Source organism: Colletotrichum fructicola (assembly GCF_000319635.2).
Source record: "Colletotrichum fructicola Nara gc5 chromosome Unknown KSG_Nara_v1_contig06, whole genome shotgun sequence".
Taxonomy (NCBI): Eukaryota; Fungi; Ascomycota; class Sordariomycetes; order Glomerellales; family Glomerellaceae; genus Colletotrichum; species Colletotrichum fructicola.
In genome coordinates this window covers 2,930,238-2,957,889 of record NW_027094056.1, presented here as the reverse complement: position 1 = coordinate 2,957,889, position 27,652 = coordinate 2,930,238, and the positions used below count along the sequence as shown (strand labels likewise).

The 27,652-nt window shown below is 55.0% G+C and overlaps 5 protein-coding genes across 5 annotated transcripts; 1 reads left to right on the top strand and 4 right to left on the bottom strand.

The window, feature by feature from the left end:
- Positions 1–1,239: 1,239 nt before the first annotated feature.
- Positions 1,240–2,568, top strand: CGGC5_v011080 (D-arabinitol 2-dehydrogenase; the record flags this gene model as incomplete). Its single annotated transcript, XM_032025730.1, has 5 exons — positions 1,240–1,654; positions 1,706–1,775; positions 1,836–2,144; positions 2,206–2,322; positions 2,388–2,568. 5 exons carry the CDS (start codon positions 1,240–1,242, stop codon positions 2,566–2,568), a joined length of 1,092 nt encoding a protein of 363 aa, XP_031877707.1.
- A 4,097-nt stretch (positions 2,569–6,665) lies between these two features.
- On the bottom strand, positions 6,666–8,300 carry CGGC5_v011079 (uncharacterized protein; the record flags this gene model as incomplete). Its single annotated transcript, XM_032025729.1, has 4 exons — positions 6,666–7,787; positions 7,842–7,874; positions 7,927–8,117; positions 8,195–8,300. The coding sequence occupies 4 exons, from the start codon at positions 8,298–8,300 to the stop codon at positions 6,666–6,668; spliced, it is 1,452 nt and encodes a 483-aa protein (XP_031877715.1).
- Positions 8,301–16,070: 7,770 nt separating this feature from the next.
- Positions 16,071–20,927, bottom strand: CGGC5_v011078 (uncharacterized protein; the record flags this gene model as incomplete). Its single annotated transcript, XM_066152474.1, has 3 exons — positions 16,071–20,105; positions 20,211–20,738; positions 20,889–20,927. 3 exons carry the CDS (start codon positions 20,925–20,927, stop codon positions 16,071–16,073), a joined length of 4,602 nt encoding a protein of 1,533 aa, XP_066008286.1.
- A 2,789-nt stretch (positions 20,928–23,716) lies between these two features.
- On the bottom strand, positions 23,717–25,972 carry CGGC5_v011077 (uncharacterized protein; the record flags this gene model as incomplete). The annotated part of the gene is made up of 3 exons (XM_032025727.1): positions 23,717–24,639; positions 24,959–25,732; positions 25,969–25,972. The coding sequence occupies 3 exons, from the start codon at positions 25,970–25,972 to the stop codon at positions 23,717–23,719; spliced, it is 1,701 nt and encodes a 566-aa protein (XP_031877708.1).
- A 109-nt stretch (positions 25,973–26,081) lies between these two features.
- CGGC5_v011076 (uncharacterized protein) lies at positions 26,082–26,882 on the bottom strand (the record flags this gene model as incomplete). Its single annotated transcript, XM_032025726.1, has 3 exons — positions 26,082–26,170; positions 26,382–26,592; positions 26,847–26,882. The coding sequence occupies 3 exons, from the start codon at positions 26,880–26,882 to the stop codon at positions 26,082–26,084; spliced, it is 336 nt and encodes a 111-aa protein (XP_031877701.1).
- Positions 26,883–27,652: the final 770 nt, after the last annotated feature.

Here is a 27,652-nt window from a genome sequence, read left to right as displayed (position 1 = left end):
GCATTTTTGGTCACAGGTCGTTCAAAGATTCTCTCTCTTTCGAGACGAAGCTCATCCTTTCTCTGGGCTAGCTCCACAGGGTCCCTTGGGGGAGGTGGAAGAGGGACAGCCAAAGACTGGAGGCGGGCCAACGATGTGGAGGATCTAGACCAGGGGGGGCTCCCATCAATTCCCAGAACTGGGGGTAAACTGCAGGCCACTGCAACGCCAGTGGCCAATTCGATTGGGCATCATGGCCAGAATCAGGCACTCGGGAGCTGTCCCAGCCGGGCGAGCCGGGATGTGACGGCAAGACCTGGACCACGACCACCTCAGCTATCCACCCCCGCCTCGGGGGTGCAGTCCCAGTCCCTAGTGGCGGTAGCGACCAAGAGCGGCAACAACAACTTCGTTTCTTCCATGGATGTCCTGGGCGTGGCTTCCTGCCCAAGCTCCGGGGCAGCTCCCCGCGAGGCAGTGCGTGCAGGTGGCAGATGGCAAACGGCAGGTGCGAAGGGTGAGACGTGATTTTGCCATGGAAGTGACGAGACGCGTCCACCTGCCCAAGTATCGTGAGTTTCTGTTGCCCAAGGAAGGTACCTACCTGCCTACCTGCCCTGCCTACCTTCCTCAGGTGACTGCCGTCTTCCTTGCAGCTTGACCGCACTTACACGACACCTCCGTTCCCTCCTTCCTTCCTACCCAACCTCAGCTAAGGTATTTCTTTTACTCTACCCTGCCTGCCTGCACCTGGAGCTCCTCATAAACGAAGCTCCTTCCCCTCTTCCTCGAGCTTCCATACCATCCGCCGTCTCCTCCCAACCTCCAAATCCCCAATACGAGCCTCCTCCAACTGACCCCAACTACGACGATTTCCCGATCTAGGCTCGATTCCAGACGATCAGAGTCAATCACCTTCCTCGTCCCACGTCATCTACCCCACCAGAGCTCCTCGAGTTGTTTCTTTTGGCGACCTTTTTTCTGCTCTGAGCTGCTCCTGATCGGCCAGATATACAGCAGAGCTTCTCTCAGCTTACTCTAATCGCCGCTCAACAAAAAACAGCCTAGTGACATCATCCCGCTCCTGTCACTTGGAGAAGTGAACCCTTCAAACACTCACGACCGTTTACTTTCCACTCCTCCTCCCGCTTCGGGAACCTAAAATCGAACCTTTCCTGTCCATTCCTTTGACTGCTCCTTTGACGGCACTCAGACACTCACCAAATCACACATCGCTGTGATTCACAGACAAAAGCCACAATGTTCCGCCCTCTCAGCGCCCGCCTTGCGCGGACAATCCGCCCCATCACGCATACAGCTCAGATTCGCAGCAAGCAGACTTCGGCCGCTGCCGCTGCCAGCATCTCAGCAACCAAGTCTCAACAGCAGCAGGCCAGAAACATCAGTGGAAGCCGGAATGTCAAGGAGAAGCCTCACCCAGGCCAGTACTCCCGAACTGATCCTGATGTCACTGTCGAGTACCCCGAAGACCATGAGCTCCCGTCTAGTCAACCTGTTCGTGGCTCCGGTGGTGGTATCGGCAAGCCTACTCTCGCGTCGTTCTCTCTTGAGGGTCATGTCGGCGTCGTCACAGGCGGCGCTCGTGGCTTAGGTCTGGTCATGGGCCAGGGCATGGTCTACTCTGGCAGTCATCTTGCTATTGTTGATCTGAACAGTGAGTTCGTCCGTATTCTCATTGGATGAACTGGGGACTGACAGCAAGCAGAGGAGGAAGCTGAGCTTCAGGCCAAGAACCTGACTGAAGCTTTCAAGAGAGAGAACCCAGAAGCCAAGACGTAAGTTACTCAAACTCACTGATCGTCTGTGAAAGCGCATGACGCCTAACCGCTCTGCAGTGTACCCAACGTCACCGCCCACTATGCCGACGTCTCGGATCCCGCTTCCGTCGAAAAGTGCATCGCTGAGATAATTGATGCCCACGGCAAGATTGACAACCTCGTCACTTCGGCCGGCTTTACAGAGAACTTCGATGCCGTCAACTACCCGATCGATCGCATGCGCAAGCTCTGGGGTGTCAATGTTGATGGTACCTACCTCTTCGCCATCTCCGTCGCCAAGCATCTCATGGACCGCAAGTCCCCCGGAAGCATGGTCTTCATCGGAAGCATGTCTGGTTCGATCGTCAACGTGCCTCAGCCCCAAGCGTGCGTGTCACCCAAGAACGCCATGGTTCTAGAACATAAGTGTTAGCTAACACGACTGCAGACCTTACAACGCCGCCAAGGCTGGAATCCGCCACCTGGCAGCCTCATTGGCCGTTGAATGGGCCCATGCCGGCATTCGTGTCAACTGCATCTCTCCAGGTTACATGCTTACGGCTTTGTAAGTGCCCAAAGCCACTTCGTATCGGATCGACCATGTGACGGTTTGCTGACACGATGATTCAGGACCGAGAAGATTCTCAACGACAACCCCGACTTGAAGCAGAAGTGGACATCCCTCATCCCTCAAGGCAAGATGGGACAGCCCAAGGACCTCATGGGTCCCGTGACCTTCTTGCTGTCCGACGCCTCCCAGTACGTGACCGGTGCGGATCTCCGTGTTGACGGCGGTTACACTGTCACATAAATGGCACGCCGCAATCGGTGCAATGAAGATAAGAGACAAGGCAGAATGAAGCGGCTCAAAAGTTGTATCTTTGGTAGATCACGGGGCGTTTTGCTTTGAGGGGGACACTAGACATGTGGCTGTCCATAATTGACGAACGACACAATATTAATAATGGAACACTTCAATCATCATGGGCCAGTCTCTGTGTTGACATGTGAAAGCAAGTCTCATCATGCCAGCAACCTGAGTGTGCGATCGGCATTGTTGGTTCTCGGGACCGATCAAGATAACCCCCCCGAGACGCAGTAAGACAGAACCCGCAATGGCACATCAAACGCGCCGCCGATGGCGGCCGGCGATAGCTTGACCGATAGCCACTACTGCGGCAGGTAACATTCCCGGGCGGCACGCGTTTGCCCAACGGCAACTAACCCGAGCCCTTCGGCACACGCACGGTGTCGCCAATCTCTGTCACCCCCGCCCTTGGCCGCAGCCGCCTCGATGGTTCTAGACGCGGGTCTGAGGTACAGTGCCAGAGAGCGATGTGCACCCCCCGTCATCACACTCACCTGCGCCTGCATATACGCATCTGCGGGTGCTGCGTACAAACATGTGCTTGGCGGGTGCTGCACGATGGGCGGTGGCGCGTCGGCATGGGGAGGTGGTGTTTTGGGAGAGGTGCGTCTTTGCGTCATGTTGTGCGACGGTATCGGCGTGCGGCGGCGCCGGTGGAGGGGGTCTGGAATATGCATGCTACGGGAGGTCGGTAGGTACTTTGGGGAGAAGGTCGGGGGTGTAGGTTACACAGCTTTGGCGAGCTGAGATGCTGGTCTTTTGCCAAAGTTGGTTGGCGAGGTTTGTTTGTGTTGCTGTTTGGCGGTTATTGGAGAAGGTTGATGACATGTCAAGATGAGACTGCCTCATTTCTCTGTGTTTGCGCGAGTATGTTTCATGCATGCTTAATTGCTTCGATCGGATAATAGTGGTAGACGTCATGATAGTGCAGATGATAATCGTAGTACAGATGACGATAATAGTAGCAACGACGACAGTAAGATAGGGCACAGAGAAGCCCATATGAAAAGGAGTCGCTCTGGCACGGGAAGAATAGAGGTTCTCGTAGTGGTTCGTCATATTTATTGCAGTGATGACAGTCATAGATAGCTGTCAATGTGAAGGAAGCTCTGGTCTTCAGTGAAAAAGACATTAATCAGGAGGAAATCCAGCACTCCTCTCTCGTCTCTACAGGGCGGACACTTATATTAACACAGCTAAAGATTCGGACGTCTTCAAATCTTAGCTTGTTGATCATTACTACCAACGAGACCCGAACAGACTTGGGAGGACAGTGATCATGGACAGACTGAAGTTTCGCCCACCTTAATCGAGTGATAGATGCTATGAGCAGCAACAGACTTGAAGGGACGGCAAACATTGCAACGCCCAAACAACTAGCAACGCGATGCAAAGCAAATTGCTCACTGTGTCACCGAGGAGGTCGTTGCCAACTTACATACCTTATATACACAGGCATACGCGCACAGGATGCCTCTGTTGCAAGGTATCGTAATGCAGAATCTCATTTAAAAGAGAGGCATCGTACGTGCTAGGAAGCAGCAGAAATAGTTGTCCAATGTTGAGTGACTTAAACGACGCATAGTCAATAATTCTAGCCCGTGATTCATGCTACGTGTTCTTCTGTGCTAAAAACTCGACCCAGAAAGTCGAAGCAGGCGCTGAATAAGATGGCTCATCTGTGACGGATACCTCAGAAAGGACAACGAAAGACGATGACGATGAAGCACGTCAGATGCTATGGCTACATCTTGAGACTTTTGGGCAGCAACTTTTGAGTGAGACAGATTCGTACCTGGAATCAGCCAGGAGAACCAGCCAGGGCAGGAATATACGCTTCGAAACAATTGCGTCGCCTTGGGTTCTGTTTACGAGAGCCATCTCCAAGAATCTTTTATATGCTTCTAATCCATTATCCCTGGCGGTATCAGTCCTACAACAAGATGTGCTTGCAAGTTGAAGTATAAAAGACGACGCCTTTGATGATTTGTCTGGGCAATTGCATACGCTCCAAATTCTTTGCGACTCAAGCTGAATCGGGAGAGGCTGGATGCTTCGAGGTCAGAAGGGATGAGAGCCAAATTCACCACTTAACCCATGGCTCTCGGAATCCATAAGTCTTGAATACGAGATATATAGCTGTCCGTCACTATCTTCCATACACTTGGACATATTCATGATTGTTCCATACTCGACTCAGGGAACCACGCCGCACCGGTCATCGCCCCTATATTCCCTCCTTCACATCACGAGACACAAAAAGCGAGCCCAGGATTTAAAATCCCTCAACGCGATCTACGTGAGAAGTTGAAGCGAAGTATAGATAACCTCAAGACGTCACTTACACACCCACCACCACGAACCTTCCCTGCCCCTCCATCAACCACGAGGTTGTCTTCGGCCCGTTAGCGTGGGGGTCCCCCAGTTCCTAAAAGCCTACGCCGAGACCTCACCTCACCACATCCTCGGAAACAGGAAATCTCAAGTCAAAAGTTCACACCAAGCCCAGTCAAAAGAGGATCAGTTCACCATCCAACCTCACCTTTACCCGGTAAATAGACCACCAACCCCTGTTCAAGACTGTGGGGGTTTATTTAGGTAACCCCGTGGGCAAGCTACCCCTCCAAAGGCCTCACCTTAGTCAGCAGAAACAAACCCCCCCTGCCCCCTTTTGGGACATACCGCAAGGGTTCATCAGGTTCAACGGCTTCCACCGGCTTCAGTCCAACCTCCTTTTCTTCTTCTTCTGTGTGTGTGTGACCTGCTAGAGCTGTCTATCCCTAGGTTGTCTTCCCAAATTTTTTCTCACCCTCAAAAATTTACCCCGCAGCACGACAGCCCTGTCAGACCAGGGTAGCTCCTTCTTGCAGCACAGCTCTTTTTCCCTTCCATCCTACGAAAATAATACCCCTCGCGTCGAGGGCCCGAGGCGAAAAGGAACGTGGGGGCGGCGGCCGGGGGGACAAGAAGATTCGCGCGGGATGGAGGGGCACGCATTGTGACATTTTTGCAACCCCCCGAAATCCCCGTCCCGATAGGCACAGAATAAAAAGGGAGTGGCCCGGTTCCCATTGCGTAATGAATTTTCTTACCTTCAGAATGGGGTTGGCCGAGGAGACTGCCTAGTTCCCGTTTCTCTTATCCCTTGTCGCAGGCGACGGGCCTCGTGACCATGTTGAGCATTTCTTTTTTCTCTTGCTTGTTCCCACCCCGTCATCCACCACCCCGTCTCGGTGATCAGACCGTGGTGACGGGATTCCTTGGCCACGGCCTGTCGTCTAGGTACCTTCCATAAACGACCGAGTCAGGCCCTGATCCTTTCAAGAACAGAGGTTGTCACCAGGACGGCGTTGGCGTGGTGGCCGCACGTTGTAAACCTGTCAATTAGAATTCGAGTCAGCCCTCCTATGTAAGAAACCAGCCTAGATATATCTCTTGGGGCCGTTTGTCCCCCTTGCTATGTTTCAGTCGACACAACACACACTCACACGGTCATCGCCGCCGCTTGACCAACAATGGCATCTCAAAGTGGGTTTTTTTTTTTTTTTTTTTTGGCTCAATGTTTTCTCTCATTTAGAGTGGCTATCGGACCAGTTTGCGCGCCGTACTCACATCGTCGATTGAGCCTCGGCCGACTCCGAGTGGGAATCGCCGCCGCTGCTCAATGCGCACAGCCGGATCTTGTAGCTTGCTGCTCCTCTGTAATGCTTCTCGGGCCATGGCCCAATGGGACCCCAAAATCCACCTGTAATGAGAACGCCTCATGTGATGCGAATGCGCCGATCTTGCCCCTAGCAAGTTGCGGCCTTGTCGAATTGACGAAAAGAAACGGGGTACGGTAAAACGTGGGAAGTCTCCCAGGAACAAACGCAACCACCTTTGAAAAAAATACCAACTCTTCTGTGATGAATGAATGCGGACGAATCCGACTATTTTTGTGTCCCCCAAACTCCATGAGCCCCTTTTGATGCAGTTCGTACCTCTTGAATTAGTACATGGATTATATGTGTAAGGAGAAATAGTGGCATATCGGCCATGATTCACGACCGTTGTCTTGGCCTGTCACCGAGGCGTTCCTTCTCTCGCTCTAGCAGGAGCGTCAACTGACTCCTCGTACGGGCCAGTGGGACCTCGGGGGTTGCGCTGGGCATGGTCGGTGTGAAATGTGTCGAGGAAGAGGTCCGTCTCGGAGTGCCCCTGGGCTCGTTGTCATCCCCAAAGGTGCTCAGCGCTTCCATGGCGCGCTTGTCGGGGTCGCCCGATATCGATACGTGACCCACGGCAGCCACCGTTGACGTCTTCGCCGTGGCGCCTGAAATCAGTCCCAGTTGAGAAGGCCCACGTCCAATGCTGGCCTCTCGGGGTCGGTACGTTTCGGAGTTCGACGAGGTCCTCTCCATCCTTGGAGCAGAGAATGCGGAACGCGATGATGAAAATGAACCAATTCTGGGCGAGGACAGTCCCGGCGATGTGATCGGGGCGTAGGTAGGAGTCTTTGGCCCCTCGTTTCTTGGCCTGCCTGGCTCTTGCACTGCCTTTTCTGTCACAGACTTGGACAGCGGCGCTGGGGCCGGTGCACGACTCGCTGTCTGCACAATGACTGGCTTCCGTCGTTCTTCGATGATCGGCGGGGACTTCAGCGGGTTCGGAGTTTCGTGATGCGGGCGGTTCGCCGGTCGCTTGCCCAAGGATTTCGCGCTTGGGGGAGGTTCGATGCCCTCGGAGATGGACGAATTCTGGATAGCTGTCTCAGCATGAGGGTGAACAACGTTGTAACTGCCAACGTGTTTAGTTCCGTTTGCAGAGCCGACGTCCTTAGTCATGACATCAGAATTAGTTGAAGACTGAGAGCTCAGTCTTCTGGGAAGAACAGGTCTCCTCTTGTTAGCTGCCGAAGCAACGAAACGTTTCGTCGGGGTTGAAGGCTTCTTCTTGTTCGATTTCGCCGGCGATGCGGCAGCTGCAACACGCATTTCCAACCCGCTGGTGCTCCCCGAGGACGTTCCCTCGCTGGTTTTGAAATCCTCGTCAGCGGATTCATGCGGCGATACGAATCGAGCCGTTGGACGCGGTCCGGACTTTGAATCGCCCCTAGACTTCTTCAAAATCGGGTGCGGCGGCGGGGGCCGAGACGAAGAAGCAGACAGCTCCTTAATCGCCGACTGGTCAGAAATCAGCTTAACGTCCTGACTTGACTGCTGTGCATTGTACAGTACGTCAGACTCATGCTGGCTATTGAAACGGGGTGTCTGTGCATGGATATCAGCAGATGTCAATGTGGTGTCAAACGGCAGAGCTTACCGCAGGCCCCTCCCAACGGTTCGGCGAGCCTTTGAGAGGCACAAAAGTTGGGCCATAAGAGATGTGTTCCCAGATCTTGGCTAGAGTATCGGCCCTGAGTTTACTCCTGTCGCTGCCCATGACCTGCCACCAAAAGTTCTCGAGGCGACGTGCGGTGGGGTCAACAAGCTTCAGGTTTGTGGTGGTGTAAACTGGATGCCGGTATTAGCTCTGGAGACTGAGGGCAACTACGGTTACACAGCGTCAAGAGTGAATGCAGTTGACTTACGGCGCCACATCCGTATGATGAAATCGGATGGAAGGGGTTGCGAGAGCGATGCTACATCCCCATAGATGCGCCTGTCATCTTTGACGAAGCCCTTTGGTAAATCCATCTTAAAGAGAGTGGTTTCTACCGTGACCGGACGGTCGACAGTAGATGCGTCTGAAGACTAACAACAAAAACAGTGAGGGGCAGGTGGACTGCCGTGTGGCACAGATGGCCCCGCCGTGGTGGGCAATCTTGCAAATTGCGATGAGGGTTACCTGATTAGATCAAGGGCGCTCATGGTCGCGCTCAATGGCAGAATTGGCTCTTTGGAGGTGACGAGTCTGAAGAGGCGGGTTGGAAAGGTGAGTGTTTGGAGAAAGCTAGCTGCAAGTGAGAGGCAAGCTGCAACTTGGGTTGGTCACTTTTTAGCAGCGAGCGGGTGACCAACTGCGGGCAAATGACTGGCAGGTGTTTTGTTGAGAGGCGGTGGTGATGCAAGCCGAATTAGAGTCGAGAGCGAGTTCAGGTAGGCGGCAGAATTCGGCTTGGGTGTGCTGCGGAGGTTCCGATGACCGTTTTCATGGATCCCGAGTTTCGTTGTCGGTGTTGTGTGTTGCCGACATGTGGAGGGCGGCACAGGAATGGCGGAGGGATAATAGTGGCCGGCCGTTTGTCGATGTCGAAAAGGTGTGGGAAGTTTTGCGTGGAGGGAATAGCTCCAACAGGAAAGAAGCCGATGAACGAATACCCGAAACCCAGGTTCAAGGGGAACGTCAAGGTTGAGATGGGATGGCCGGTGAAAGACGGAAAGTCTAGCAGGCAAGGTACGCAGCCCACGCGTGGTTGTGTGTGTGTGTGTGTGTGGGTGGTTTATGTGTGTGAGAGTGTGCGTGGTGAGGTGAGGTCAAAGGCCTGGAGGGGGGAAACTGCAAACTGCGAACAGCAGCGGTGTTCAAGGTAAACTTTGCCGGGAGGTGGAGGCTAGACCGTGGGTATCGAAAGGGGAGGGCCGGAGCAGCAATGGCGGTGGGCTCGCGTGTATGGCGGTATCGGTGATGGACGGTACCGATACAGAGAGGAGCCGGAGTTGAAGATTTTGTTGTTGTAAGGGCGCTGGCATCGGAGGAGGAAGACGAGAAGCGATAGTAGGTCGAGATTGGCAAGGTCGGGTGGGAGGGGGAGATGTCGGCGTCGATGGATGGAGTACGCACGAGAAAAATTGGAATGTTCAGAAATGGGACTTTGAGGGCGGAGGCTCAGGTTAAGGAGGAGGTCAACAAGTCAGGTAAGGTACCGTACATGACTTGGATGCCGTAGCCGTACCGCACATCAGAAATGCCCTGAGGAAGGGGAACGGGGACGGGAAGAAGGGGACGACGGGGCGCGAGGAGAGAGTGAGAAAAAATAAAAATAAAAATTGAACCCCCCCGGAGACTGTGACTTTGAGAGGCTGCACCTTGAGGTTAAGGTACCTGACCTGCCTCCTCACGAGACGACGACGGAGACGGGCGGGCACACGGGTAGAAAAGAAATGGGCCGGGAAAGGGGAGGAGGAGCACGAATGATGGACACCTCATTCTGCCTTCCTTCTCAGCGGCCAGTAAGTGAAGTGTGCTGTGCTGTGCTGTGTGTGCTTGAAGGCCAGTGCAGGCGCTGATGCTAATGCTGGTTTGCAGTTTGTGACTTCTGGGTACAGGACGGGAGCCACCCGTGGACCGGTGGGCGGCGTTCTTTACTGCGTACTTTGCCTTACCTTACTCTGAGGTGCTCTGAGGTGCTTGATGGCGCTGGGCCTTTGAAGGTCTCGTCCGGTCTGGCGCCATCGTGTACCTGCTCCTCTGTACTGCATACAGCCCGCGTAGCATTCCATGGTGCCGATAAGTGAGCGGCCTATGAGTATTCGCCCTCCGTACAGGCTACGGATACCGAGCAACAAGACCCTTGGCTTCAATTCAAGCCCTGGTCTTCCTCCTACCCTTCCATCCAATTTAGCCCTCGTGGAGACCCAACGGAAGAATAAGTCTAAGCTTTAGTGGGCCGTATCAACGGGCACCTCAGTTCACGTCGCGCTTTCCATTACAGTTCCATCTCGACCTCAGACAACCCTGTGGAACATGAACATGGGCAGTGCTTTGTGTGTTATGCAGAACCTGAACCTAGACCGGCCGGAGACAGTACTGCGTATTTCAGTCACGCGGTTTACTCATCAATCTAAAAGTCTAGATTCATCAGCGACTGCTTTACCTTGCTGCAGTACAGAGCGCAGAACACCAAGATACTGCAAGATAGGTATCCGTATGCAGCAAACAGACCTGGGGCCGCCGGGTGAGTCTCCAGTCTCCAGTCTCCAGTCTCCAGCCCCCAGGGCTGACCGACATACCCCTGCCAGCACGCCGCATGCCCTGCCGGGCCCTGAGATGATGTTCTGTCGGTTGCAATCGAATGGTCCATCGACATGGCGACCTAACGCGGGCTTCTCTTTTGGGATCTCCGCCGCGCCCAGCAACAAATTGAGACCAAATTTCACGTGTGATACAGTGATATCGACATTGGGTTGCCAGCCCGCCTTCAGGAGATGACCGAAACCATGAGGCCAGCAGTCGTCAGGGCCACGATGAGCAACTTGCAAGAGCACGAGCTCATGGAGATAACGAGCGATGCGTGCCATTCGCTCCTGTTTTCCATGTGGGCTACCACTTGCTTGCTCACTCGCCGCCCCTGCATTGTTCCAGTTTTCTCAACGGACACAGCCCGCCGATATCTGCACAAGCTCTCGTCTAGGTCCTCGTCGAACCCGAAGCAGCTGCCAGGTTAGGGAGAAAACGGCAAGCGGCAACACAACGGTTTGTTCTCAACCCCTCCCGGATCCAATTGAGGTCGTCCAGTCCACGTCCCGTCGTGCTTGTCAGCCTCAGCCTCAGGCATGTCTGTGGTGATGCGATCAGGAAGCTGTGCAGTCACTGCAGTGCAGTGCAGTGCTGTGCTGTGCGTCCCACAAGCAACACGACGAGCAGGAACGGAACGACACATCAGCAACCTGGAACGCAGGCAAGGAAGGCACCTCAAGGAAAGGTGGAAGGTAGGTACTTCCATCGTACCTTACTTGCCTCAGTTGTGGATTGGGGTTGGGCTGTGCTGTCCGTCCGTCCTCCTTGGCCGCACCGTCCGAGATGGAAGCTACCTGACCTTAGCTTCCCCGGCATGCCTTAAGATAGCATTCCATTAGCCCATGTAGCTTATCTTGCTCTTTCTCATCATTCTTGCTGCATGCCATCCGTACCTTGCCTTTCTCTCGACTGCCTTCTATCTCTCCATACCTTACCTTGCATCTCACCTAAACAAATGCCCCTTCTGCATGTGCTTCCCTTCCCTCGTTCCCCCTCATGCCATCCCAGAGTCTAAGTCAACACCACTGAGATCAGACCTCGGTCCATCAAGCTCTAGACCCCAAGCAGATCTGTTCCTCCTTCAGGCACACAACTCTAAAGTCCAGCCACCGTTACCACTACCACCACCACCATCAGCTCACATCTCAAATTCCATCAGCCTCGGGTCCATCCATGTTGCCAACACCACATCCGCCATCATGAGACTGTCGCCGTCTGCACTGTCCCGCCTGCGACCCGCGCCTCTTGCAACCTGCAGTTGAGCCTAGGAACCCTCTTCGACCTCACCCACCGCACCAACCCAGGCGACGTTGACCTCTGGATTCCCCTCCCCCCATTGGGCACCTGCAGATGGTCCTGGAGCCGGAGCCGCCTGGGGTGCATCACACATATCACGCCCAATTATTTCCGAGTTTCCGATGTCCAGTGACATTCTCTGCTCCGACGCCAAGCGGACTCTCCCCGTCGACATCACGGAATAGCAACGGATGGACAAACGGCGAGACGGACCCCAGCAATAACGGTACAACAAACTGCCGCATGCTGCAAACAGGCTACCACCACCACTACCACCACTAAGATTCCCCTTTTGCATACATGGCAAGATGCGGTTGCAACACCTGGCGCTGTTTGCGATGCGCAATCTGATCGACTTCCCCTCATTGCCAGTGTCGTCGCAGTTACAGCACTTGGTATGCGCGCCCGTCAAGCACACACGGCAATCAGTGGCCAAGAGGGTCCGGCTTGCAGGTGTGTGTTCCAAGACCGCCCCAAACACTAGGAGCGCTGCTGCTGGTAAACAGCGAAAATAATCCCAGCAGGGATGCGGCCCCCACGTCCCCAGAAAATGGCGTTCTAGAACAAAATTGGTGTCCTCTGTAGCGCCTGTGGTGGTGTTCGCCCCTGGGACTTGGAACCATCACCCTTCCATCTGCCACACACAAGCCCCAACCCTGGCTCTACTTGACAGATACAACGCCGATTATCAGTCATTTTTCGATTCCCTTGGCTGCCCTGCTTGGGTCACTCACTGCAAAGAACCGGCCGAGTACTTGGATTCGCGCGGATGCCCTATCGCCCGAGATAGTACCCCGGTCGCGGACACTCGCGGCTCTGCAACTGCTGCTTTCACAGCGGACGTCGAGAAGGAGGCCGCCCTGTGCGACGCATGGCCGTTGAATTTGCTGTCTTGACTGCGCAATCCGAAGAACCCTTCCATCCCGAAGCAAACCCGGTCACTTGTTGGGACGATTCCCGACGCTGTTATGGTGTGCCTTACTTGACGGTCATATACCCATGCATCCCAGTCTGCCAGGGCGCCGACAAGGGACGAATTTCCCTAGTAGGCGCTACGGGACGCCGTGCTGTGGCATATTCAACCATCATCTCGGCCACCCGTGACCCGGCGCGATTCCCACTGGTACAATATCGCCATCTCCGCCGCGCGAGCACAACCGAGACAAGGTGGGCCGGGGTATCATAGCTTGATCATGGCCAGCGGCGAACTCCTCACCGATGACATGGCGCCCTTCTCACCGCTCTACCGAGCACGAATCAGCAAACCCGACATCTGGCGGAAGCGGTTCCTAGCGCGACCACGACAGAAAGAAAAAAAAGGGAACTTCGGGAGTGGAGCGGTATTGATGGGAGGAACAGGAGGAAGGGGTGAAAAATTAGGAGCATCTTATCACACCATTCGGAGACGGACACATCAGGGCCTCCCCGACCGCGATGCAGTCAGAATGGCCCATTGCAAGGCCCAAACAAAGCAATTCGCATCTTTCAATGCGCCTTCCTGTGCAGGTACGTAAAACAAATCCGGGGTTCACTGTCGGCCTGGGTAATCGATGCTTGCTTTTCCCGACGTTGCGGCCCCGTACCGTACCGTTGCCCTTGTCTAGAGGTCTTCTGATCTTGTTGAATGCGGGGGAAGCATCCGAGAACCAAGTCGTGTGACCAGGTGCCACGACCTTGCGGCACCACGACTTTGCTTTAGAAACTCCATGCGCTGGACCCATTGGCTGTCAGCTTGACGAAGCTCCGATCACAACCGCCCGTTGCTGCTACTTTTGGCCAAGTGCCATCATTGCCGCGTCTCACAGCGGAATAAGGCGAGCAACGGAGAACCAGAGCTGGCTTTTTCTCCTCCCTCATTTCGTCGACCGACAAGCTCATCCCATATTCGCCAAGTTGCCAAGTTGGACTTAGCCGAACAACACTTACATCCCCAGATAGAGGCAGCATGTAAACAAAACAGCCAGGCTTCCTCCGCGCCATAGTCAAATAGCGTCACGACGCTACCGGGACACTAACGAAGCCGTATTGAATCCGTTCGTCCTTCACACGCGCATCCTTCGGCCCTCCGTCTTTTCCCGGGGACAGACCATTCTCAACGGTGACGCCAGACCCAAGGTGCAGTCAGCCCTCTTTCCCCACGATATTATGTGTGTGTGCATGGGTGGCGGGACAATCGATGCGCCAATGGCAAACCTTCCTCCGGTTCACCGACTCTGCGGCAACTACACCGGCTGAAATCATGACTTTTCTTGGCCCGCTCGGACACTAAGGAGGTGCTCCATCTGGCCTGATGTCTCTTCAGTCGTGTGGCCGAGCTTGTTTCGATGACAATGCGATTGTTACATGGCCACGTTTTGCTTGCAACTGGAACGTCCAGAAGGAAAGTGACGCAAGTTTTGACATGGGGTTGTCTGCGCTGCCGTCCATCGCAGGGGCGGGACTTACACTCGGGCGGGTAGCACTCGACCCCTTTCAGCTGAGGACCTGAGATACATCGAGCGGACATCATGGTGACCGAGGTTACATATACGTAGCCGAGACTACTGGCAATTTATCTCAACGAAGACTAACTTGCGCCCGAGGCAAGTTACGCCTGTTGGGCTGAGAGCTCACGTATAAGTCATATGAAGACATTGGAAACCGGAGCAGCCGGTGTTCACGGATTCCAGGGGTTGGGCCCCAACCCAACGAGGCATCATTCTCTCGATCTGATCTCTCTTCAGGTACTGGCAGCAGTATTGAGCATTGGTCCCTTGGGATTTAGGCGACGGGGAACTCTGCAAGAAGTAAATGTGATGAAGACGCCACTCTCCGTAACAAGATGCGCCTGTTGCAAAAGTAAAGGAGACTTGGAGTCAGCTCCTTTTGTCTGGGTCAAGGTGAGTACACTTGAGCAATAGCCCGTGTCTGAGCGATGCTATGGACCAACGTCCGTGGCCAATAGCCACTGTGACGACGTGAGTGGTGGTTGGAGATATCCAAGTCACTTTCGCGATCTTTCCTAGCCACAGCTGCATCTTTTCAATGTTGAAGGAGCTTCATTGCTGGCCACCCCTATCTCTTCCGCCAATCCAACACCCCTGAGATAAATGCGAACAAAGGATAGAAGCTCCAGACCTTCATCAAGTGTACAAAGCTCCAGGGTCACGCAGCAGACACAGAAAAGAACCTAGCATGCGGTACCAATTACCACTGTTAGACGTCGTTGTCCCCAAGCCCCAATAACTTGCCTGGAGCATTTCAAATCTGATGAGAAGCAGAGCTCGAGCTCGAGGGGGCATTTGCTCGTCCGAGACTCTTGATCAACGTCACGGCGAAGTCGCATTTCGTCACTCAGGTGCATGCCCTCTCTCTCTCTATATTTCTTTGCTATCTATTAGGAGAGAATATCTCGGACCACAACTAGCGGGGACTTTCGTGTTTTTGGCCAACCGTTCTACTCGATATTATCCTAGGTTTTTGCCCTCGTCCGTATTTTCCCTATTATTGTCTATAACGTCCCTACCCGCCTGGGAAGCACAAGCTCAAGTCATATCGTAGCTAGTGTGCCCTGTTTCCCAAGTTCAGTAAGCATCAGCAGCTTCATATTCGCGCTGGACTCCTCAACCTTTACCGATTTACACCCTCAAGACAATGCTTGCACTTACAACCGACACAACGGCCGTCTCTAGATCAAAGTCACGTTTGCGAGAGCATTGGCAAAAGTTGAGACAGGGTTGATAAAGTATTCAACGCGGCGTGTTTCCCGCTTCTGATATTTCCTCGGTGGTATCATTCAAAATAAAGCATGTACTGTACATATCTCAATTCCCTGCAATCGGCGTCATTGTCTTGCCGCTGCCCTCATTTTCCCACCCTTTCCCCCTCCCAGGTAGTGCCCATCCTCCGCCTAGTGCCTGTGTGCCGCTGGGGGCACCCCGTTGAAAAACATAAGAAATGAACGAAGGTCTTTTGTGCTCGGGTATGCCTTCCGCGAGGGCCATGGTGTTGCCTGCAAAGATATGTGTTCTATCAAAGCCCCTGAAACGCCTGCTGTGTTATTGTTGTGAGGTGACAGATGAAGAAAGGAGCGTCGTTTGGAGCTCAGATTATGTAGATTATCAGACCGGTGCCAGATGAGGTCTGTTGTGATTGTAGCGTGTGAAAGGAGAAAGCAATTGCCCTAGGCTGGGCGATGGTGGTGGTTATTAGGCGTGGCATGAAAAAGACGCCTAGTCATCTAGTTTGAACATGCGACGGAGCGTGCCAAACTTCTTCTTCTTGCGGGTACCCTCGAGCTGTGTTGTGTCCAGCTCACCGGGGCGGCCCGCCATAAGCACCTGGTTCGTGCTACGACGCGGCGCAAACACGGGTCGCGAGGCGTCCATCGGCTTAGTGCCATCCGAGGTTATTGGCCTCTTCTCATCGTCGATCGTCTCCTCGACGAGTGGCCAGTTCTCCATTTGCTTCTGCAGTCTGGGTGATATGGTGCCGCTACGAAGAGCGGAGATCTCGTCGGGGCTGCGCTCAAGCTTGGTGTCCATCCTTGCCCCGCTCTCGCCGTGAGAAGGACGTGAGATCTTGCCCGTATCGGTGTCCTTCTTGCGGCGGAGCACAGAAAGGAGGCTACCTCTACGATGCTGCGTGGGTCGAGCCATCACTTGCGTGCCCACGGCAGGCGTTGTCGAAGACTCCATAAGCGCTCCGCGACCAGAGCCAGACCGCTGCAGCCCGTGACCATCTGACTGAGACTTGATGAGGCGGCCACTAGCGCCTGAGATCTTTCTCTGAGAGACCGGCTTCTGCGGCTGCACCGGGGCCGGAGGCGGGGCGACCTCCTCGTCACTGCTGTCCGGAAGGTCTGGCGATTCTTCGCCCTTCTCATCGTAGCGTGGGGAAGGCATGTTCATGGCAGCAGCCGCGGCGGAGCTCGAAGTTCGCATCGTTTTGGGCATAGTCTGCGAGGCAGACTTGGAAGGCAGTCTCTCATCTTCATCACTGGAGTCGGCAAAGCGACTGCGGAAAGCAGACGGCCCAGCGTCATCCTCATCGCTTGAGTCTCCAAATCGGCTCTTGCCGGGCTTTGTAGTCTCCTTGGCAGACTTCTTGCCCCCAAACGAGAGAAGGCTCAGGCGTTTTGTGCTGCTCTCACTGGAATCCCGACGCATTGTACGCATCGTCATTCTGTTGCCCATCGTAACCGGTGGCGAGCGGGGCGAGCCAGGTGGTGAGGCGGACCGAAGGCTGAAGCGTGAGTTCCTCCCCGTGGCCCCTGACTCCGGCACATCATTCGAACGCATGGACTTTCTAAATCCAAGGCCATTACGCTGAGGCCGTGAACGTCGGAAACTGCTCTCACTCGAGTCTGACGCACGTCGCCGCAAGTTGGCTTGCATGGCCTTTGCCATCTCGGTGCTGGTCATCGACCCGTCAATCGAGGCATGCTTGGAGCGTTTCTCATCAGACTCGCGTCTTGGTGGGCCTTGAGTCGAAAGAGGCCGGCTGGCAGGTGCAGCAGCGACACGCGGCTGAGGACCTGGGCCCGCGGAGGAGCCATTCTGTCTCATAGACTTCCGCATGCCTCCTCTACCGAGCTGTTGCTGATCGACAGATTGAGAGGGCGTTGGAGCATCAGACCGCAGAGTCTTTCGCATGCCCATGCCGCCTGCTGATGCTTGCTGAGGTTGCGCTCCTCTCATTGTTTTCTGGAGCTTGCCATTTCCATTTCCATTCGTCTCTTGTGGCTGTCGACCGCGTAGTGTCTTGCGCATGGGTGATGGTGGTTCGTCCTCATCAGCGGCCTTGGTACCAGGCTGAATCTGATACACTCTTTCAGGATTTGTCGCCGCCTGCTCTTCTGCAGCTCCATCGCTACGACGAACCGACTTTTTCCTCCTCACCTTCTTGGGCTGAATTACTTCCTCCAGATCGCCATCAACTCCCGCCTCTTCAGACGCCTCCTTTTCGAGTTGTTTCCGCTTGTCGCTGGTCAGGCCCCGCCAGTATTGCTTAGCCTTTTCCCATTCGTCCTCGGGTTGGCCAGCGGCTCGGGTGGGTTCTGGTCCAGGGGGGGAATCACTGGCCTGCGAGTCCTTGGACGAACCCTTAGGCGGTGTAACCAGAACCTTTTCGTAAAGCTTCTGCGAAACATTGTTGGGAATTGGAGTTGTGATGACGGCATCCAAAGACATGAACCCGTCCCCTTCGACTTCTGATAGGTCCTCGTATGCATCGCTGTAAATGCTGTCGCCCTCTGACGACTCGGTCTCCTCCACCAATGGTTCATACGTGGTCTTTTGCGCAGATGGAGCGAACGCAATGGATCGCTCTGTCCTTGGCGCTGGTGCCGGCTCATCAACGGTTTTTTTGGGATCCGATGACTCTGGTCGAGCTTGGGTGGTGACTGCGTTATCGTCGCTCTCATCTTCCGGGAAACCTCCGGGAACATCAAAGTACCCGGAGCCAGAGGCATTCACCGAGCCGTTAGGGGCTGCCTCCTTGGGAGTAGGGGTGGGTTGAATAACAGAGATGGCGGGAACATGTTCTACCTCGTGCTTGCCCTCTGGCTGCTTTTGGTCAACAAGCGCTGTAAGTGAAACGGGTTCGTCGTGAGTTATTTCAGGGTGAGCAGCAACTATCTCTTCCTTGACTTGCTCAGGAGGTAGTGTTGGTTCTGGTTCTTTCACGATCTCATGCTCCTCCTCGTCCTCAGAACTGGAGGAGCTGGGCGAGTAGTAGCCGTTGCCTTCCATGGATGTCACCACGGGTGGTAACGGCTCCCGGAACCTCGAGATGTTCGCCGCGTTTCTGGCCGTCTGTTCCTGATTCAAGATCGCGCCGACATTGTGATCAGTAGCCGCGCCGAGAGGAGCCGAGGGTCCCTCGTTGTCCGAGTCGTAAGTTGCAGATGTATCGTGAGCAGATGGGGAAGACGGTGGTTCAATGGGCCGAACGAGTGGCCGTTCCTCGGGCTCTCTGAGCTTCTTGTCGCGCACACTGCCAAATGACGGCAACGATGGACGGGGTTTCATGACTTCGTCATCATCCAAGGAAATCGCATCCTTCTTTCGATTTCGACCCAAGTGGCTGTACCAGTGTCTCTTCGTCTGGGGACTAGGAGGGACGGGCGAGTCAGACTCCGGTTTGGCAGCAGACTGTCCTACGACCTTGGTGTTTTCGTCGTCAAAGCTGACACGTACGCTCTTCTTGCGTGCTACTTGACCCTCAATGGCCGTGACCTCACTGCCATACCGGCTAGGACCTGAAGCTTCGGAGCTCTCGTCCGTCGGCGAAGCTCCCCGGGAAGGACTAGCTGAGTGCTTCAAGGCGGATTTCCGAGGTGAGACTGATCTTGCGGGAGGCTCATGCCTGATGAGTAGTTGATCTGCTCCCAATGCAAAGCGCGCTGATCTTGCTGGACTGCTGGAGTGAGCCCGGGCATTTCTGACGCTCCCGTGCTGCCTAAGCTCTGGTGGACTCGGCTGCCTCTGGGACGAGGAGACTTGAGACTCGACAACCGTGCTCTCAGAAGACAGAGATGGGTGCTTGGGAGGGCCGGAGGATCGGACGGGCACTGCGTCAAGGACATTAGCAACGTCTTGTTGCGCTGCAGGTTGGTCATCTTCGTCTTCTGAGTTCAGCAGGTCCTCATCTGATTCTTCCTGGACCGTTGATGGCTTTCTTGCTAAGATAGGGACACCTTGCCGCGGCTCAGAACGCGGAAGATTGGGGGCGCCGTCACTCATTCGCGCCGGCTGTTCGAGTTCTACTTCTGGGGCCGCTTGAGTGGTCTCAGGGCTGGCAGTCGCTTGTTGTTGGCTGCGAGTCTTAGGTGCTGACCCATTTGGCGGAGAATGAGATCCGTCCATTGGTGCTTTCTCGTCTACAAGTGATGGCGCTGGGTTTGGCTGCACTGTCTCACTAGCCGGGAGCTGGTTTTGTGACGCCTTTGGCTCAGGAGTGGTCGCCTGAGCTCGAGCTTGAGGTCGTTCGCTCTGCCTCGTGGCAGGCTCCTCGCTTTCCACTGCAACACCGTGAGTTCTACTCATTGTACCTTTGGCGAGGTGGGAACCACTCCTAGCCAATCCTTGCTGTTGAGGTTTCTTCTTCTTAGGCGATTTCTCCGACGCGTCACGAACACTTTGCTCCTTGGCCAACAGATTCACGTTGGGCACCATCCTCCGCGAGTTGGGATCGTATACGAGTGGTTGTTCTGAGACGGATGATCGGGAGGCCACTGACTCTGTTCGGCGGGGCGAGGCAAGTCGCTGGCTACTTGTCATTCTAATGCTCTCGACGGCCGGCGATGGTGGGGGTGATGCGGCATGCAGCCCCCTCGGATAGGAAAAGTTGACAGAAGAAGTTGGGCTTACAGCTCCCGGTCGGGACTCTGGTGAAGCAACGCGCATCGGAGCGTCTGATGTCCTGACGTTGGCCAAATTCCCCTCCGTTGCGGCTCCAAACCACGAGCCACCCTCCTTTTGCTTCTGACTCGCAACACGAAACGGCTGCATCTGTAGGCTCGTCGACCTGGTGTGGGTCGACTTCCCGCCGTTTGACCGCATGTCGTCCGGAATGGTCGGGACCGGCGGCGCATCCTCCGCGGGCGCCGGGGTTCGGTGTGGTGACGGCGAGCGGAAAGTCCTCTCGCTCATAGAGCCCTGGCTAGGGGACCTATGCAGGCTTCGTCGGGTGTCCTGGCTGCCGTGCGACGACACGGATGTGCTGCGCTTTTGAGTCCGCTTCGTCTGAACTTCGGCGACGTTGACGGGTGTCGTGGGTCTTGCGCGGAGGGCGGCGGCGGCGGCGGCGGATGAGAGGGATGACGAGGATGCGCGACGCGCGAACGCTGATGCGGCTGCGGTGGCCGCACTGGGATTTGCTGTTGCGGCAGTCAATGGCTACGGGCCCGGGTTAGTTGAAATCAGATGCGACATCGCCGAGCGAGGATCCAGGGGTATGCGGCGCGGTCGTGATCCCCACAGCCGCATCGTGAAGGATCGCGGTCAAGACATCAAATAGAAGCAAGATTTGGCAGTGTGGTGACTTACCTGATTGGCTTGCCGGTGCCTCCTAGAACCGCCAAACATGTTTGCGTGTCTCTGGTTGTCGATCAACGGCGCAAGGCCTGTGATGGTTCGGTAACAGGTCGCATGGAATAAGGGTTGATGGAGTCAGATATGTGGGAAGAAAATGATTAAAAGAAGAACAAAAGAAGAAAGAACTCGGAGCGGGGGAAGGGTCGAGTAAGTGCGGGAAAACGGAGGCCGCGGTAGATTAGACCTGGTGATGTCGGGGAAAAGGTAGCTGGGGGTGGAAAGAGATGGTGGATAGGCTCTTCTGCAGGAGAGGAAAAGGATGGGATGGGAGGTGAATGGGATCCATGAAGTGGATGGGATGATGACGGAAGAGGTGAGTCGGGTTCAGCCACGATGGGGGCGCTGGCCAGTGCGCACACTAAGCAGTTTTTTTTCCTACAGTAATTTGTACCTACGGGGCTGCTTTCATTCCATTTTCATCCCCAGTCTTTTCCAGTGATTGCAGCGGCCCAGCCCAGCTGTGCAAGGTGCAGCAGCGGCAGCAACATCCAGAGCACTAGCGGCGGCGGACGCCTGGCATCTGCACCCACGGCCTGCCCAATGCACCTTACCGCGCTTCCTTTCTGGAGGCACCCTTGTCTCGCCTGAGCCGCCTTTCTGTTTTGGGACGACACCACGCCGGGTCTGGCCTGGCTCCACTGAATCGAGGGTGCCAATCCCACGGGCCATGCATTGCCTGCTCGCTGTCCATGTTGCTACTGCTGCGCAATTGTGACAGCTTCTCTGACCTGGCACCCTGTGTTTCGCAAAGATTGGCTGCTTTGAAGACAGACTTCCGGCCTAAGCTAGAGACAGGATGGCCTTGGTCTGCAATGCCGCATCTCAATGAGCCGTCTCTGGGCGGGAGCCTTTAGGGGGCCACGACAGCAGCAGATCGCGGGAAGCACAAACCATACACAACAATGAAGAGACCGCATCTGTAGAGCTGCGGTCGTCTGCACCTGTGTTCTCTGTCGTGTCTGCGTCCGTGATCCCTATAGCGGTTGTGGCATTCAGGTCAAAGTAACCTTAGGTAGCCACGAGCTGCGGGTGATGATCCAGCTCATTCTGAATCAAATCGGCCCTCACCCAACCCGCCCAGAGGGCCTCCTGCAAGATACCGCCGCCCATCACAGACAGAGTTCTGAGTGCCGAACTCGTGTGGAGTAGTTGATCGACGTCTCACAGAAACTTGGGGCTGCGGTGGACAGGACAGGGTTGTTTCAGGCCTGACTGACAGCGAAGCTTTCGTGCCTTTCCCCCACCCCTGGCCTGGCCATCCATCCATCCCATCCAGTTGAGCGAGAGACTTCGAGCAGGTAGTAGGTAGCAACGCGCAACACTTCCCGCGGCCGCAGCAGACGGCATACGCGGACCGGCACTGGCGGAGATCGAGGTGGGAGAAAGCTTGAGGAGCTCCCTGCCTGCGTCTGGACTCTAATGGAAATGCGTGGCAGAGGTCTGTATCAGGGCCCATCACACGACAAACACACCACCATCCAACTCAACTTGTCACCGCAGCTCCGGATGGGTCCCTCCGGAAAGACAGCCCGAAGAAACGTCACTGGCGAACACTGGCAAACACTCGACTCCAAGGTCTATGCATGCTCCGCCAACCGCACTGATCGGCGGCGAGGAAGACGGGAATGGGAATGACCTGCCAGCTACCTACCTGCGCTGGCTTCCACGTCCTCCGAAAGACCTCCATTCCTGGCGCAGACGCAGTAGCTGGTCGGAGACTACGGTAGCGCAGCCTCCGGTCCTCCGCTGTGCCCCTCCGGTCGGACAAGTCATTTCAACACGATCATTTCTGAAAGAAACCGTCTTTTTAATCGCGGTTCCATCTCTGATCTCAAACGCAAGGTCATGGAGCCTCCGGGACGCCCGCCGTTACTAGAATCGATGCTAAACTCTGTTCGATCGTTGAATAACAACAAGATATGCAAGCCACGAAGCAGCTTTGTCGTGTGGGATTGGACGATGAATTGGCGATGAGGACGGGATTACGGTCCTGCCGAGGCGGAAGAGGCCGAGGGGTCAGTCTCCCGTCCCGCTTATGAATAAGGTCGAAAGAGCCCAGACCAGCCACAAGTCAGTGCCCCAGTCAATTACGTCATGCCTCTTCTCGGAGCTCCCTTCGCTGGCGCCTGCTCTATTATCTACTTGCGGATGGCGATGGACAGCGTGAGAATCAGCAATGCAGACGACGACGAAGGTGAACAGAGAAGAACAAGTTTCACTGTTTTGATCGGGTTATCAGAGTGTGGTGGATTCTGCTAGCTAATGCTGTGTTGGTCTTCATAGCACCCTAACAATCATCTTATGAAACTCTCTCGTAACCTCCTACTGAGCGTTACCCATCTAGATTCCTTCACAGAATAATCTGTACATCTCATACCCAGGCCCAAACGAGTTCCCAAGATCATCTCTCTGCATACTCCCAACGCCCCAGAAAGAGTGTCTTGGACCTCGTCTGGCATCTCTAATGTGTACTTGCGCCACTTCTGCAGTTGTCAGAGTGCGCAACGACGTCTGGCTTTTTTTGTTGTTTTGGATTTCGAAAAGAGAGTCTTGTTGCTGTCGACAGTTTGTTTGGTATGTTAACCATGTCGCTTGCTTTATTCTCGAGGTAAGGGCTGGACCGATATCCAAGTCAACGACCGAAATAGAGTTGCCAGTGTTCTGCCGAGCCGGTGCGCAAGAAATGCCGCCGTAGTTAATGCAAAATGTAAGAAGCAGAGGAGAGAGCCAGCTCCAGGGCTGAGCTTCTCAGGTATCCAGAATCCACACTATGGATAAGCTTATGATGGTGAATATGAATCGTTGCCGAGTTCATCACCAGGTTCGTCTCCGGGTTCATGTTCGTCGCCGGGATCGTCCAAATCCTCAAACGCTCCATGACAGTCGTTGCAATCGGGATCGCGACATGGGTCATCCGGATCATCGCTTAGTAGCATCGGTGGATCGTCTTGAGAGTATGAGTCATCGAAATTATCTCCCTCAATATCCTCAATGTATTCGTCGGTGGTGAAGCCAGGATTGGTTGTGTGTCCCGCCGGCGCATCAGCTGAGCCGGCCTGCTGCTGGCTCTGAGGCGATGCCGTCTTACCGAGGGATTTTGCTTTCTTGGCCTTTCGGCTCTTGGCCTTGGCCTTCTCCAGCAGCCGCTTCCGCTCCGCCTCTTTTCTGCGAGCTTTCTGGTCCTTGATCTCATATTGCTTGATTAGGGCGTAAGGCGGCTCGCCAAAGATGCGCTCGTACTCGCAGAATTCGCAAATCCACATATCCTCCGGCTTGGGCGGGTTGTTGATGTACCGGTATTCAGCTTCTTGACGGCGGTGCTTGGCTGCCAACCTAAGCTCCTTCTCTTGGCGGCGACGGCTCTTCTTCTTCTTGCCAGGCTGCGCGCCTCCCTTGCCGGCTGGTGCCGGCGCAGGAGGTGCAGCGATCGAGCTCGCGGCATCTAGCGTCTGGGTCGCCATTGAAGCTTGCCTGAATTTATTGCCGTAACCTGGAAGCGAGCCGTGTGAACCTAATGGATCAGTTCCTGGCCACTGTGGCTTGGGAACTGGAGAGTCGCAGGTGAAGGTGAACTGCGTGGCAGTCGGGCTGGATTTGACGCTAGATGAATGCTGCTGTAAAAGACTGACGTTCTCTTGACCGGGTGTGGATGGGAGCTTCTCGGCGTTTGCGATGGCGCTCGAAATGATACCAGGATTTTCGCCTTGGGGAACGATTGTCAGCAATTTGTTTGCGAGTGTGTGGGATGCGGAAGAGAAATTTCTGAAAAGGGCAGAGATGGAGGGTGGTAGGTGTGTGCCTTCCGTTTGTCGTGCTGGGTGCTTGCATTTGAGCGAGACAGAGATCTCAAGCTGGAGGTAGCCGTGATATTCAAACTCCATGCCTCTCAAAGAACTGTCCCGCATGATGTGCAAGACCCTGCCAGAGCTTGCATGCATCTCCTTTGACAGACCGCCAGCTCTTCGCAGCAGCAGCAGAAGACACACAGCAAAACAGCATGGTGAACAGGAGCTAAGACTTACTTGAAGTTGCCCATTGAGGCGGCCGGTACTTCGGCCCTCTTCCCACCCAACTATTCGGTGCGTCGGACAGAGTTCCCAGCGGACTTCTACCATTTCTTGATCGACCAAATCTGCCCCTCCCCGGCCCAGATATACCTTGGTTGTTTGTGACGAAGTTTCCGGCCCCATAGTATGATGGCGATGCTGACCCTCCTAGCTCGCTGTGCTCGTTGGAGGGGGATGTTGCTGCCGAAATGCTCATGGAGCCAATGTCAGCTAGCGAGTGCGTGCCGGAGAGCGCAGAATCCCCCGCCGTTGGTATCTTTCTTTTCTTCTTGTTGTTTGTGTTTTCGAACGACTCGTATCCGTCGGCAGACGATGCCGTAGACGGTGGGGGCTGGGGATTTGAATGTTTTGACTGCTCGAGTTTCGGAGGCAGGGCCGAAGCGCGATTGAGGATGTCTGGCTGTGAACGACGAACAATCTTGCTGCTGTTCAACGCCATGTCTTCCTCATCGCTCTCCCCGTTCCCCGCATGAACCTTTGGGCTAATCTCGTAGCCTAGACTACTCCTGCCCATACCGTTCAAGCCCCCTGACCTAGACGGAACTTCATCTCGTGGAATACTGGGGTAGTAAAAGAGAGGACTAGAGTTCTGGTTCGCCGGAGGGTACTCGATGGAGTCGGCGACATCAGGCGACAGGCGTTCGCGTAGTCGGCGCTTCGGGAGGGGACGAATCGGCCTCTGGGGAAAGAGGGAGGAGACGCTTTCGGGAGACATTGTTCGATTATGACCTGTGGTAATGATCGAGCGTGAGATTAGCATATGCTCTTGTCGGGTGATGAAGCCTAGAGCAGCAAGCTCTAGACCAAGGCCTCGTCGACGCATCACAGCCAGCTCCCAAAGCACCAGAACAGACGTCAACGCTTATGATGCCTGACGGAGACTGAGCCCTGGCGCAGGGCATGGGCGCTGGTGGGGATGGGAAGTGGCAAGGGTATGGCGGAGGTTCGAGGGGAGCAAGGCGTACCCATAACACCTCATGCTACGAGCCATCCAAGAAAAACGCCGCACACAAGAGTATTCACGAAAGGGACGAAGGTTTGGGTTCGCGAAGAAGTTGGGGCAGTGTCGCCAGAACGATTACAGACGGCGGTCGGGTTGGGTGAGGTGAGGATCGGGGTGGAGGATTCGAATTATAGGCGGAAGGACGAGCTCGTAACCCTTGATTCCTGAGTTTGCCCAACCATCAGCAAATGTCCGCAACAGTGATCAGGTCCCATGCCCCGCCAAGCAAACAATGTCCAGCAAACGCAGCAGAAGCAGTTTCGACAAGTCTCGCTTCTCTCGGTCAAGTCAAAGGAGTGCGGCGCAAAAAAGAGCCTCAAGTTTGGGCACAAAGTGCGGGCGGAGCTCGCAGACTCGAGAGGGGAGCGGGCATACCAACTCGGTCCACCAGAAATCGGCTGGGGTTGCTCCGAAGGCGCCTTTGGAGCAGGCAAGAGCTCGAGAAGGCAGAGAACGCAGTCGAACAGACAGGGTGATGGCGTTGCAAGGGCGGCAGCAAAGCAACAGCAAGCACTCGGAGGATTGCGAAAGAGCCAATGTTGTATAAACCCCAGCTTTGATTGCTGATGACAACTTTTGATAATGTCTAGTGTGTGATTAGGAGACGTAGGTAGGTTAACCAGGGCCATTGCTCGAAACGCATTAGATAAGCAGGCCAGGGCTCCGCTGCGGACGGGGCGCCGGGGGCTGGGGCAAGCGCAGTCACAGCGGACGGGAATGAATGATGTGGTGGTCGGGTGGTGGTTGCGGTGGTGAATAGACGTGGAAGGTCGAGGATGAATCCTGGTCTTGGGGCGCTGTCTGTGGTGCGGGATGAGGGGGGACGCTGCATTGACGCACTGTGTGCTGTGCATCAGGTAGGTAATAGGTAGGCATGTTGTGCTGCATACTAATACTCGCAGCAGCTGGACTCGCTAAGGTAGAGCTCGCTACAGACGAGGGACGTTGTGCATAAAAGCAATTGATGTCAAGATTAGACGAGCACTGTCGAAGTGGGAAGAATAACGGACTGTGATGTAGCAGTGACGGGAGCTTCTGGGAGGCGGGGGGCTACATAACTGGATGGACAGGCGGAAATCGAATCTTGGATTGTGCTGTCCGTGTCGTCTTTCTCATTGTTTTTTTGGAGGGTCCTTCGGAAGAAAATCCCTGCCGTGGTGACAGCGGATGGAGACTGGAGGTCAACTACCGACCAGTCATGTTCTGAATACCGCAATTTAATCCGACACTCTGCCCTGGATACTGCTTGATTTGTGGGAAATGCACAGTGCCGTTGGAAGTCTCAAGTACCTCGCCCTACGTCCTGGTCTGCACTTTAGGCAATCGAGCTCCCTGAGTTTTTCCGACAGATGCATAACTGACAGACTTTACCCACGTTATCCATCCGTTATGCTCTACTTATGCAGCACAACTGCACCAACCAGAGGCCCAGCCCCGCAAAGCTGCCTTTTCCCTGTTGCTCGGAGGGCAGCAGCTCCTGCAGGCCAGAGCGAAAGAGGCGGCGCACCCACCGTACCGCACTTTGCAACCCCGAAGCGTGCTGCCAGTCGCCTACCCATTTCCTTCGCCCAGAGAGCCAGAACCAGAACCAGTCTTCCAGGGCGCACTCTTTTCTCTCGTCTTCCCACTCCGCACTCCGGCCTCTC